The 13,575-nt window shown below is 50.8% G+C and overlaps 1 protein-coding gene across 4 annotated transcripts in view; it reads left to right on the top strand.

Annotated features, from left to right (window-relative positions):
- The window catches only part of HOXB3 (homeobox B3), a 41,459-nt gene that overhangs the window by 15,933 nt on the left and 11,951 nt on the right, over nt 1-13,575 (top strand). For 3 of the 4 annotated variants that reach the window (XM_010359442.2, XM_030923358.1, XM_010359496.2), the window contains exon 2: nt 350-527. Coding sequence is in view for 1 of the 4 variants with exons in the window: in XM_030923358.1 (XP_030779218.1) it covers nt 479-527 (49 nt within the window). In the remaining 3 variants the exon portion in view is untranslated. Of the gene's footprint in view, nt 1-349; nt 528-10,055; nt 10,163-13,575 lie in introns of those variants that run through there. The other variant, XM_030923359.1, reaches the window with a different exon arrangement.

Below are 13,575 nucleotides of genomic sequence, written 5' to 3'. Positions count from 1 at the left end.
TAAAAAATCGTCGTGGACCTGGAGGATGAGAGGGGCGAGCTTTATTTCGGTCAGATTGCGGTGTGGTGTTTTAGCTGCAAGGGGATGCCGAAGCCCCGAGTTGAGGGGGAAAATAGTTCTTAAAAAAGCATATGCCCCCCCAAGGAATGTCTCTAAAGAACCAAATCAAAGCTGCTCTTTGGAAGGTATGAATAGAATTAAAAAAAAAAAAAAGATTTCTATGGAGCTTAAAGTTCACAGCCATTCTGTGTAGACAAGAGCTAAGAAAAATGTGAGAATTATACAGAAAACCATTAATCACTTCTTTTCTTTAAATACGTATCCTCTCTCCTTTGTTATTATTCAACAGCAAATCTCCTCAGACCGGCTGTTGGGGGAAAAAAGTGTTAGCCGTCTCTCCCGGATCTGCAAGGGGGAAAAAATTTGGAACCATAAAGTTGAAAACTTTTTTCTCTCAGTTTGGAAGAAGCCCTTCGTCATGAATGGGATCGGCGGAGTTCGGGCGAGAGGAGGCGAGAGGCGCAAAGGTAACAAAGCCCTGGCCCAGGCTGGCGTGTTTTGATCATTTTATGAGCTCTTTTCACAAGTGAAAGAAGAAACACTCTCTCGCCTCCTCCTTTTTCTTTTTTAACTCTCTTGGCTGGGTTTTTACGGTGGATGCTTGGGCAGGTTTGCTCCCTTTTATGATGACTGATGCTTGGGTCAGAGGGAGAGAGAGAGGGGCCTCGACACCTGGAGAGTGTTTGAATTGGTTGGGACTGAGGTGTCAGGGCCCATGAAAAACCCCAGAGAAGAAGATTGTTCTGTGAGGCAGTTCAGAAGTGCTTTTCTGGTTTTGGAAAATGCAGGCAGGCACAGCGAGCCCCAGCATGTGTGCATGGGTGTGTCTAGTGAGGTCCACATGTGGTCGGTGCGTTCCTGTGACTCTGCTTGTCTACACTGGGGACTGGTGTCCCCTATGCCTGTTTACCGGTGCGATGCTGTCACTGCTGCCTCCTGGAAAAAATCAAATCCAGTGCTTGAATGGAATGTTCCAGCTTTAGAGCGGGTATAAATGGATATATGTTCTTGTTTTATTCTTGTGTCTAGCTTGGGATTCTAGACAAATATGTGCTACTCTCTGGAGCAGGAAACTGCTCAGTTCACAGGCGAGGTGCATTGATGCAGAAATATTTCTCTTCTGCTCTGTCCCCCCAGCCTTCTTCCTGAAGGAGAAATGTTGATTTGGTTTCCCTTTGCTCTCCTAATTTGAGGTCTCTGTTCTCTCCTCTGCAGCCCTGTTTCTTAGGCTGAGGGAGTCAGTGGGCTCTGCAGCCGACCTAAATGCGTTGGCCCTTTTTCCCTGAGGCCTGACTTAGGGTTTGGAGGCGGGAGGCTGGCAGGAGAGAGAGTTCATGGAGAGGCCACGTTTTCTAGGCGATTAGCTCAGTATTAGAACCACAAAATGACCTCGGAAGCCCCTTGACCTCGCTGAGACTGGACATTGTGTTGGCTTTTGCCTTCTGCCCAGAAGGGAGAGTCACACCTCTGCAGGGAGAGGTCCTTGGCCCGTCATATGTCCCGTCTTCTCCAACCCCCTCTAGGCCCCAAACCCATCTTTGCTATTTTGGAACTTTTGGATTATTTTTCTATTACTGTCCACTGGGGGAAAAGACATAAAGATTTTTAGCCCAAGGGTCGAGTCGGGGTAGGAAAGTAGGGTGCTAATCTGTCTCTCTGTACACAGCACCTTCAGCAGTCCAGACTCCAGCCATCCTCCCTGCACCACTCCCAGGTCCAGTTCATCTCTTTACTGTTTCACTTGGAGGGAACTGAGGGAAGAAAGACAAAGGGAGAAGATATGAGAGGTTGGAGGGGTCTAATCCACAAGGTTTCAGAGGGCCAGAGGAATAAACTCCTGAGCTGCGAAGAGAAAGGGCTTCTGCCATGAACATTGTTTCAGAGGCTGTCATCTCTCTGAGGGCTGACATCCAAACCCACAGCCTGTCAACCAATTTTCTGAAGTTCCTTTGTTTAGGAAGCTATTTCTACAATCGCCTTTACCTCTTTCCCCTAATTCTCAATCTCCCCAATAACCAAAAAAAGCCCTTGGAGTGCCTCACCCACCAGAGGAGCAAGGGAAATGGGAGGAGGATCAGTGCAGACTATTCTGAGTACTTTCCAGGGCCTGCTGTCCCAGCTTAGCCAAAGTTTCCAGAAACTTTTAAGAAATAGGTGGAGGATTTGCCAAACAGTGAGCCCTGAACATAGAGCCTTTCCAAAAACTGTATTCTGTTTGCTGTATCTTAAAAATCCATACCAGCAGCCACCCTCTTAGGGAGAGACAGAGACAAAGAGAAAGAGAGACAGACACAGACAGACGCTGGCTGGGAGGACAAAATGTTCCCCTTCAGTGAAGACTAGGAGAGACAGAACCTTGCTGGGATATGTGGGTTGTTGGTTTGCATTTTGTAAATGGTTTCTTGAAATTTGGGGACTCTATCTCAGGCAATAAATAGCTGGAGCGGTTGATAGTCTCTCCTTTATCCCTGGGTGGCATGAGTAGAGGGGCTGGAGGCCTCAGGAAGGAAAGAGGATGAGCACAAAGCAAGCTAGGCTGCTCCTGGACTAAAAATATTTGGGGTTCAGGGAGATGTGCATTCATTACCTATAAGGGCAGATAGCCGGTTGTGGGCCCTCTATAGGCTCAAGTGACAAAGACCTAGTCTCCAGGGACTTTACAAACTGCTTTCTGCAATGTGAGGATTAGGGCCCATCAAAGGGAAAAACAGAGAGACCATAGTCAGGGAAGGCTGGGGTTCACGAAGGAGAACTGCCAGATCTCCCGTTTCCTTCACTCCAGACAATCCTAGTGCCACTCCAGTTCTCCCAACCTTTTGATTTCTTTCCCTCTTTCTCCCCAGTTCCCTCGGCCCTCCCCATTCTCTCTCCTACTTCCACCCACTTGTCCTGGGCAGAGGGGGTTGCCCAGTCCTGCCAGAGCCCTCGGAGGCGGCCCCAGCGCTGGCGGTGGGTCTCCCTGGGAAGTGGCGGCTGGGGAGGAGGTCTGGTTGGAAAACGGAGTTGGGAAGTTTCCCAGCGTGAGTTGAGCGCTGACGGATTTGTGATCAGCCATAAAACTGGCGCGTTCAGATTTGTAAATCAATCTCGCCTTTCTCACAGTGTAAACGTTCACTTTATCGGCAGCAAGAAAGCGCTCGGCTCGCGATCAGGCGCTTGTTTATTTGAACGTGGACATTCCCAGGATCCAAAAAGAGTGTGGTCATTTTAACAGAACCTGCCAGCATGCCTTCGTGTCATTTTGCTGTTCTTTTTCTTGTCCTTAAAAATTATTTCTCCATTTTAAAGATTGCTGTCTTCCCACATCCAGCATTTCTCTCTCCTCTCTCTCTGCTCTTTATTTTTATTTTAGACTTTAGCAGAGTGTTTTTCCTTGGAGGACCATTTTTAATGGATTTGTGGCCAGAACCTTTCAGGGAGTTGCCCTCGCTGGAGCCGGGAGCAGGGCCCACATCGGAATCAGGCTGAATTCAATACCAGTCTGTGTTTTGTATCTGGACAATCAAAGCTGACCACCTCCCCTACAGAGTCCAGGCCTGGCCGGCGCCCCCACCCCATGAGGCCAGAGCAGATTCCAGTGCTTTTGGCTGGGGCAGAAGCTGTGCAGCTGCCACTGTAGCTGGAACCTCCAAGGCTGAGATGGGGTGGCTGTTTCTTTGGGGTTTGTTAAGACAACCAGGTCCTCAACTTTCTCTCCAGAGTTGCTTTTGGTTTAGACCCCTTCAAACAAGCTGGGGAGGCCCCTCAGACCCCTGCTCCCCTACCCTAAAGCTCATTCTTCCTGGATTCCCCGCCTGCCCTGGAGGCTGTGGTCCTGGCTGCCTCAAGAGCTGCTGAGGACAGATAAAGCTGCGGCTTCTTCAGGAATGTCTTTTCTGCTTCCCTTTGCATCCCCACCCCCACCCCATGCCCCGGCCGAGAACTCTGATTCTAGTTGCACGTAACTGGTCAAGTTTGGGCGGGGGATTGTTTTTGTTTTATTTTGTTTATATTTGAGGTGAAGGGGTCTGTGTGTCTCTCTCTTTAGGCCTAGGGAATAGATAGTCCCTGATATTTAACCCGTTAACAGGCACAGCCGTTCCCCATCTTTTTCCCATTGATCAGCCTCCATTGTTTGTTGATTGGAAGCTCGGGGTGCTAACACCTGGGAAATAAGGATCCTGGGGCTGCCAGGCTGACTTCAAAGCTTTTCTTCTCTTTTCCCTCCTCTCCTGTTCAAATCTCCAGCTGTCTTCACTGGTGGGTTTGGGAAGGGGGGATGGAAATGAGACAGGGTGTGACATAGGTAGGGAGAGGCTGACAGTCCGATTCTTTTGTGTAGAAACCTTAGTCCCAGTCTTTGTCTCCAGAATCTATTTTCAAACGGTCAGTCACATTTGGTTTCCTATAGTAGTAACAACACAACAGGGAAAAAAAGTCCCCCTTGCGGTTATTCTCAACTCTAAAAGCTCCAGAGTAATCTCTTCACCCTGTCCCTTTTTTGCCCCTTCAAAAGGTACCAGAAAAGATCAAAATGAGAATGAAGCCAGAAGTCCCATTCTTTATCCACTTATACCATGGACTTATGAAGTGTTTATTTTCAAAGTGGCTCCTTCAGAAATTTTGTCCATTATTTAGGAAGTCCCACTCAAATAAATACCCCCAGGAGTGGGGGAGAAAATGCAGTTGGGGAGGAAATCTTAATCCTAAAGGATGCAGAGAGAAGAACTGGCAGCTGAGAAATCCAGGGGCTTGGAGAAGGGCTCTGTGCCCACCCCACCCCCACCCCCCAGACGCCCCTGCAGACTATTTCTGCACCTCCACGAACTAAGCAGAAGCAAGAGGAGAAGGGAGAGAGGAGAGGTGGGCTGTGGGTAAGTGTGTGTCCAGAGGGGTTAAGGAGCTGCAGATGTAGTAGGTATGAATGTGAGTGTGGGAGACAGACGGAGACCTCACTACTGTTCCATTGGTGGGTTTGGGGGGAACTTATTTTGCAGGAAAATTTCTCCTCCTGAAGGGAAGGTCATAGTGGTCCTTTGAGCCTGAAATCGAAAGACCCCCTTCCCCCTCCCGGTCACGTGATTCATTAAATAATTAATGCCGAGGTTGCAGAATAGATATGTATTCGTCAGGAAAATCGCAGGCTCGGTCTCCCTGTTTCTGACGTGCAATTCAACTGTCCTTTGAAAAACAAGCCTGTACCCCGAGAAAAAAAAGAGAGAGGGGGAGAGAGAGGGAGAGAGAGAGAAAAAGAAAGGGAGACAGCAATAAAACAGCCCCGCAGCCGGAGCCACACCGCGGGCTGGGGTATTGTAAGTAGAAGGGATTTCTCACTACCTACCGCGTCTTATATGTCCATGTAAATTTATTGTTTGTTATTAATGTTATTGTCGTAAAATGTGACAAATAGCCATCTTCATTTCCTGCCATTTCTCTTCACACGGTGCTCTGTGTGTTTATACCCATTGAGGCATTGCATAGAGATTTTAGGAATATTCTTTTCTCTCTCTCTCTGTCTCTCTCTCTCTTTCTCTCTCTCTCTCTCTCTCTCTCCCTCTATCTCCCTCCCTCCCTCCCTCTCCCTCTCTCCCTCTCCCTCTCTCCTCCAACCTTTTTCTTGATTTATAGCAATATGGGTGTCAGCTTCTCGGCCGGCATGCCAGCCATTGTGTGTGTGTGTGCGTGTGTGTGCGCGCGTGCGTCTGTGTGTGTTTGTGAGCGAGTTGTGTTGTTTATGGCCATGTCTTCGATAAATCATTTTTCACGGAAAATGATGTGGAAGCTGGGCTGTTTCTGCGGCCGGCCGGGAGAGAGTCGCTCTCGGAGGCACTTCCTCCCTCTCTGCTCTGCTCCCAGGAGTTGGTTATTTCAGACGATTTACAGTAATATATCAGCAGTTAATATGAAAGCTGTATAGCTGGAGGTCTTAAATTACAACATCTGTGATTATCAATTAAAGCGAGATTTGTATAAATTTGGTAAACCAGAAATGCCTCATTGGCATACAAACCCAGTCAAAGACCACAGTCTAATATAAAAATTATATTTGTGAGCCTGATAGAGCCAACATTCCTGCAGCAGCAGACACAGCTCTATTTTTTAGCGGCTCCCTTCCAGGAGTTTGGCTTCTCCAACTCCAGCCCTGGGTGAACAAACCCAGCTCTGAAGGCAGAAGGAGCCTTAAGAGTAAGAGAGGTGGAAGTGGAGAAAGAAATTACTGGAGTTGAAGGCAAAGATTTTTGTGATCAATGGAGACCAAATCAAAGTTCTGCGCAATTGGAAAGGGATGGGAGGGGTTCTGTTACATTATTAAAGCTTAATTTATAGGACTGATGTGTCTGGGGGGTGGTTGAAGGTGGAAAAGGAGTTACCCAAATTGAGGGAGACAATGGAGGCAAGCAGAGGGTGAAGGGCAGGGGGAGAAGCTGAAAGCTTTGGCTCCCCACCCTCCTGGCTAACAAAACAAGGAAATGAATTCATACCCCAGGAGCCTTCCTTTGACCTGCTGAAACAAAGAAGAGTTTCCTCAGCAGTGAGGGACTCTGTTTGGGGCTAAAGTGGGGAGAAGTTCTCCGAAGTTTTTCTAGAAATGTTCTAGGAATCAGGTGGTCCCAGAAAGTTGGAGTGTTGGAGGATGTCGAGTGTGTTCTTTTAACTAAGTCCCCATCCAAAAAGGGAGCAAACGGGGTGCAGATTGGAGAGGGAGGGGAAGAGCTGTTAACTTTCCCCTATAGTTTCATGTGGAGGTCACAGTTCCTTCCTACTAGGGGAGAGGCTGCTGGTCAAGAGCAAAGCCAGAGGTGGCTTTGGGGAATGTTCTACACTGTGCCCCAAAGTTGTGATGGATGAGGTGCAGAGGGCCAGAGCCTTCGCCAACTCCAGTCCCAATTGTTGGCCGCTCATTCCCTGACTGGAGCCAGGCCAACTGACTTTATAGCCATGATTATCTGTGATATTTAACTCTGCCTGCTAGTGTAAACCTTTGAGCAGGGAAGTTAGAGCAACGCCGCACCCAGGTGTTAATTATTCATGGCATCCGCTAGCTACATGGAGTGGCAGCTCAGGCCCCAGTCCCTGCAGCATCCAGGAGCTCGCTCCCACACTCTCCTCCAAGTCTCATCCATGATAACAAGGGAGTTAACACACTGAGTCTCATCCATGTTAACAAGGGATTCTCAGTGGGTGGTGGGTGAAGCCTCACAATTTGGGAGTCTCTGTTGAAAAGGGTTTGAGGAGAAAGAGAAGGCCAGGACCCAAGGCTGGGATGGGTAGAGGCACCGCCTGACCTGGATAAGAGGAACTGAGGAAAGTCTGGATTCAGGGGCAGCTTTGACAGCACTGGAGACTGTGAGGAGGTGGGAAGGGCCGGCAGAGGCAGCAAAGAGACCTGGGGCAAAGGGGCTCTAAACCTTTCAGTCTCATTCCCCACCCACACCTTGAGTGTTGGAGAATCCTCCACACATTCAGTGTGGGAGGCAAGCATTTCTACTTCTCCCTCACCTGGAAAGTGTGGGGTGGTGGAACTGTGAAGAGGGTGAGTTCTCCCTCAAACTGGTGGTCCACAATTAGGGCAAAGTCTTGGAGTTTTTGAGAGAGCAGGGAAGGATCACCTCGTCCATGGGGAGGAGGAGGAACATGAAAGAGAAGGAAGAGGGTAGAATCATTTGTATTAGCTTCTGAATTCAGCATGCTTTGAAAGATGGGAAAGATCTGCTGTTTGGGCCAGCCCATAGTAGCGTGGAGAGCCAGTCCCACAGGCCCCCTTCCCCCTGCCTACGTTTGCAACTCCTCCTCCCCAACCCTTTTCCATCTCCCCTCCTGCTGCTACCTTTGCCTGTGACGCGGAAGTCCGACCAAGCCCCCCCACCCCACTCCACCAGCTTTTCCTCTTTATTCTTTCAGCCCTCTTCAGGTCTTTGTCTCCTCTGGCCCAGAGGAGGGGAGATGACACTGACACCCCCTCCCCCTCCCTTTCCCCGACACGCACAGACTCTTCCCCAGGAGACAAAGCAAGGGGACCATCCTTTGCCACCATTTTCTGGTAAATCCCCTCATGTGATGCCTAATGTCTTCCATCCAGGCATGTGGGCCTACCCCAAATCAGCAAGTTTGAAAGGACTTTGTTGTTTATATATACATTTGCTTCATTTAGCTATGAAGCACCTTCTTACAAGTCCTGCACCCTCCACCCCATTGATTTGCTTTTGTGTTGTTCAGGGGTTGGGGTAGAATGCATCTGGGAGACAGAGCTCTGGGATAGCCGCTGACTCTGTCTTCTCCCGTAATTCTCTGCTGATATCCTCTCTATATAATTGCAGTGTTTATCTCTGTGCCTTTAAGAAGCCAGGCTGCTAACGCTTGCTTTAGTGACCAGAGGAATTGTATAGAAAGATGAAGAGTGAGGAGAGGAAGAGAGGGACCCAGAGAGAGAACAAGCAGCAGGATCCCTTTCTGGGGTGGAAAGTCAAGGCTGAGCCCAAGGAGGGGATGACAGGGAGAGTGGAAACAAAGGCCAGTCAGAGGGGAAGGGAGGCTGTCCTGGAGCAAGGAGCCCCACAACTCACAATGGGACATACACACACAGTTAAGTGAGAAGGGAAGTGGGAAGGAAACTACTCCCTTTGTCCCCTTCTCTCTAGAAGATAATTTCTCTGGACAGAGGGTGGGTTCCCCCACAGAGGAAAGGGAAGAAGAGACTCAACCTACTGAGTGAGCCCAGAAGTGACTTCTGGAGACACTCCTAAATCCTTTGCAAGGCTCAATTCAAATTCACTAAAGACAGTGAGAGAGGCAGAGTTTGAAAAAGACAAAGCGGCTGTGAAAAAGGAACCGAGACAACAGAGATGGTTAGAAAAGACAGAGAGACCCAACACAGAAAAAGAGCCCAAACACCTTGGGGAGCAGGCACAGAGGGAAGCTCCTCCAGGCTCCCTGGTCCCTAGTAGCCTTCTTTACAGGAAGCTGCCCAAAGCCCAGGCCATCTCAGAAACAACTAACTCTAGAGTAGGCCCTTGGGGGTGCTAAATCAGGTGTGAGGCAGCTGTGGCAGGATCTGAAGTGCCAGGGAATGGCCAAGATGACCAGGACACTTCAGCCTCCACCACCATCGCCAGCATCAGTAACTTAATCATTGGGACCTCCCCAAATAGAATTTCATCATGGGGGTGGGGGAGTTGGGACCAGTCTTTGACACCTGGACCCTGCAATCCTTTCTTGGCTTTTCTTCCCCTTTGTGGGTTTGGTCTCTTTTTTCTCTAGGGACATGGAGAAGTTGTTGATCTTCCAGCCGCCTAAGAACTTTCACCTCCATTCCACATCTCCCTCAAACTCCCAGCCTTAACAAGAGGATGCTTCCCCTACTAATCTCCTTCCTCCCCCACCTTACAGGAAAGAACAAGAAAAGGAAAAAGGGAAAGAAAGTTCCTACCAGCCTAAGCAGCTTTAGAAAACTCGAGGGAAAGGGGGAGATGCAAACCTTTCTCGCCCCTCTGATCCTTCCCATTGGCCCCTCGCCATTGCTCTGTTGCCTCCATTGCCCCCCTCCCTGTCCCCACTCCTGTCCTGCCCAGAACTCTCTCCCTTCCCCTCCCTTCTCTGCCGGGTCGGACATATGGAACCCATTTCGCTGGTGACATTGAAGAGCCGCCAGTGTGCCCGCCTTCCGCCATGGCGCCCCCGGCGCTCCCCACGCCTCGGCGTTCCCCTGTCAGTCGCCGCTCCTCTCGCCTGGCAACTTGGCCCGCTCTCAAAGCCCGAGCCCAGCTCGGTGCCAGACGAGCCCGGGGTTCCCGCAGCCCCGCGCGGCCCGGGCGGAGTGGGAGCTTCTCAGGAAACCGGCGCCTGCAGCGCCCGGAGTGCCAGATCCGCGCGCTCCTGGGGCCCTGGAGGCCGAACAAAGCCGGGGGCGGGGGCGGGGGCGGGGTGGGGGCGAGCGCATCCGGGCCTCTCCCCCAGCTCGGCGGGACGTTCTGGGGTTGCTGGGGGTTGAGCGACTAGGATGCGGCTGGCTGCGGCGGCGGAGCCCCAGCCGGGGCCGAGGGTCCGGGGCCTGGCAGTCGGCCCCCGCGTGCACCCAGCGCCCGGCCGCCCGCCGCTGCCCGTGCCCTAGCGGAAGACTGCACAGGTAAGTGTGGGGTGCGGAGCCGGGGCGCTCAGGTACTGGCGGGGGTGCAGAGGTGGGTGGCTGAGACCCCCGGCCCCAGGCCTCTCTCCTGGGACAGGCCGGGATCCGACTTGAAGATGAAGATGAGAGCAACTTTGAGAGGCAGGGTGGGGGCTTCGAGGGGGTAGAGGGACCTGGGGTGGAGGACGAGTGTGGAGGAATGTGGAGCTGTTTGGGTGGGCGTGTGGACATGATCGTGTTAGGGGATCGGAGAGCTCTCCCACTCAGGAAGGGTGTTGAGGCCCAGGAGGGTTTTCCAGGGCAGTTGGGAGCTGTGGGTACTGAGGGAAATGTGAGGGGCATCTGCTAGGGGCAGTGGGGTTGGGGAGCGACCTCTGGGTCAGCTTCCACAACCCAGCTGCCACCATTGCCCAACCCTTTAGCACCTAGCGGGTTATTTGAAGCCAAAACTACAAGGGATTGCACTGAGGCTGAGTGTCAAGCCCAGAAGATAGGAAAGGGGGTGATTTATGGCTTCAGAGAAGCTGTGTTTACTGCTGCCTGCTCTGAAAACCAAAAACCAAACAGAGCAGAGCCCAGAGAAGCCCCTCTCCTTGGAGTGGGAAGCGATGCCAGCCAGACACACTGGGATTTATTTTCCCAGATGAGTGAGGATAGTGGGAACTGTCCCTTTGCAGGCGCACGGTGTGGTGGGTGTATGCAAAGCAGGCACATGTGTAGGTATGCTTGTGTATTGTGTGAGTGCATCTGCACATTGGGAGCTGTATGTACTCCAGGTGGGGCTTTGCGGATGGGTTTGCAGAATCATTTTGTGAGATGGGAGATTGGGAGCCAGGATAGAGACCCCATGTTCTCTGGTTCTGGAACTCTGGGATGGGGTAGCTCTAGACACATTACCGCTTGTCCTGTCCGCCTAGTAGTGCTCTTTCCTGCTTTTTTCTTCCCGCAGCCACATGCAGCAGAGCCCACTTGGCCTGGCCTCCTGTCCCCTACCCCTCTACCCTTTCCCTGTATGCCTTCTGTGCCTTCTGCCCACCCAGCCTCATCTTCACTTTGAATTTTTAACTTTGTGGTGGGAAGCCAAGGAATTAATGAGTATGGTTGGTTGAGGAGGGGAGGTCAAAAGGAGAAAAGGCTTGGTGTGGTAGGGAAGATCAGGGAGATCCATGGTTTTAGGCTGGACCTTGGCAGCCTTGTGTCCCACCATTACTGCTCAAATTCTCCCAAAATCTCTGTTTGGGAGTGGGGAGCAAGTGAATACAAAGACGAACAGAGTAAGGGAGCCATGCAGGATGATGGGGGTGGGGAGAAAAACATTTTGACCCCCAGATAGTAATTTCCGCAGGCCAACTAGTGGCTCTTGCATTTCTGTCCAGATGCCCAACTTTGCCTGGAAATTGTTTTGCATTAAATTTTCTCAGCCGCAGAATTATCTTTCCTCGCCTCCAGCTAAACTTGCATTTTTCCACCAGACACTTGGGCCCCGCACCAATGAAATCTGAGAGGAAGCGGCTGGGCCCTAAGTGGCCGTAATTTAATTGATTTTATCATAAATCATCAACTTGATGAAGAACCCGAGGTTTCAGTGAAGTAAATTGATATTAATGGGAGTTTCTTGAAATGCAAACTCGCTGCATTGTTGGGGCATCTTGAGCTGGGGAGGTAGATTACACATTTCCCAAGAGCAGAGAGCAGAGACCTGGAGCCCAGCACAGCTTTGGGGGTAGGGAAAGCAAGCTTTGAGGTGCAGCTGCTGGCAGACCTATTTCTATGAGGAAGCACACCAGAGCGTGGAACTTTGTCATGAGGGACACAGTCTGGTCCTATGGACCCCCTAGCCATCTGGGGGAATGCTGGTCTCCAACTGAGGGGAAGGCAACTGGGGAGGCTGGTAGGTGTATGGGCAGGGAGGGGGTCGGGTGAGAAGGCTCGGCTGGTACAATGGGTGCATTGATGCCTGGTTAAAAATTGCCAGGTTGAAACCTTCCTCCTTTAATTAGACAAATTAATTATTTACTGCTTAAGTTGCAGTGTCTAAAAATAGCACTTTTGGTTTGGTAATGAGGGTAGAAAACAACCCACCCTACACACAGAAGAGCAGTAAAACCCAGTGCATGAGCCTCTATGGGGCAAGGGAGGGCCAGGCACCAGGTTGGTGCTCAGTGGTGGTAAGCATTTAAATCCCAAGAGGAAATACCATGAATCTGGTCACGATGGTGCTGGTTATTGTCTGAACTCAGTTTATTACTTCTTATTGGCACTCACTTTTACATCAGCACATGGAGAATAACTAACATTCAGTCCAAAAAGAGATCTTAGAGATCTTTTGGCTAAACCCCTTCCCTCCATATACATGCCTGTGCTTTACGGAAGGGGACACTGAGGCCCAAGGAGTGCTCTGCCTCATGTCACACAGCCAAGCTGGAACATCTGAAATTCAAGCCTTCCAACTCCCAAGCCTATACCAAGTATGACTCCAGACAAATCACTTCCTTGCTCTGGGCCTCAGTTTCCTGATCTGTAACAATGGCAAGAGTTGGACTGGACACTTCCTGATTTCTCTCCTGTTCTGAAATTGGGCACCTCTGTGTGTACCCATCCTCAGCAGGACAGTGCCTGGGAGGCACTCCCTTGTGTGTCCTGGAGCTCTGTGGGCATCTGGGTATAGAAGTTACTGCATGTTTATTTGCAATATTCAGAGTTTACATACACCCAGAGCAGTGTATGCTTACTCCATCTGGCTCTAGGAAATCCACTGGAATCTGGACTGTTTCTCCTTTTGAAGGTGCCCTTATTCTCAGCTGAGAAGTAGCCCCAAGGAGAGCAGTGGAACTAGAAGGCAGTGGAGAGGGGCCAGCTAACTGGGTTGGGTTGAGATTGACATTTGGAGAGGGGCTAAGGAAAGAAGGGCTGGGCCTTACTGAGTAAGACCTCTTTCCCTGCCAGGCACTGGGCTAAGGCTTTCGGGGTGTGTGTGTGTGTGTGTGTGTGTTTTGAGATGGAGTTTTGCTCTTGTTGCCCAGGCTGGAGTGCAATGGTGCGATCTCCACTCACCGCAACCTCTGCCTCCCTGGTTCAAGCGATTCTCCTGCCTCAGCCTCCTGAGTAGCTGGGATTACAGGCATGTGCCATGACACCCGGCTAATTTTGTATTTTTAGTAGAGACAGGGTTTCTCCATATTGGTCAGGCTGGTCTCCAACTCCCAACCTCAGGTGATCCGCCGACCTCGGCCTCCCAACACAGTAGGTTTTTAAGGTGCGCCCTACCCCAGCCCAGGGACTGAACAGTGGTTTCAGAGTTTAGATTCTGTGACAGCAGGTGCCCCCCTTCTCAGCCTCACCCCAACCCTGGGCCTTTGAGCCCTCGCTTCTTGGGAGGAGGCACACACAGGGTGCCACAGCACTCTACCGGG

Source organism: Rhinopithecus roxellana, chromosome 19 (assembly GCF_007565055.1).
Source record: "Rhinopithecus roxellana isolate Shanxi Qingling chromosome 19, ASM756505v1, whole genome shotgun sequence".
Classification (NCBI taxonomy): domain Eukaryota; kingdom Metazoa; phylum Chordata; class Mammalia; order Primates; family Cercopithecidae; genus Rhinopithecus; species Rhinopithecus roxellana.
This window is presented reverse-complemented; position numbering and strand designations above follow the sequence as displayed.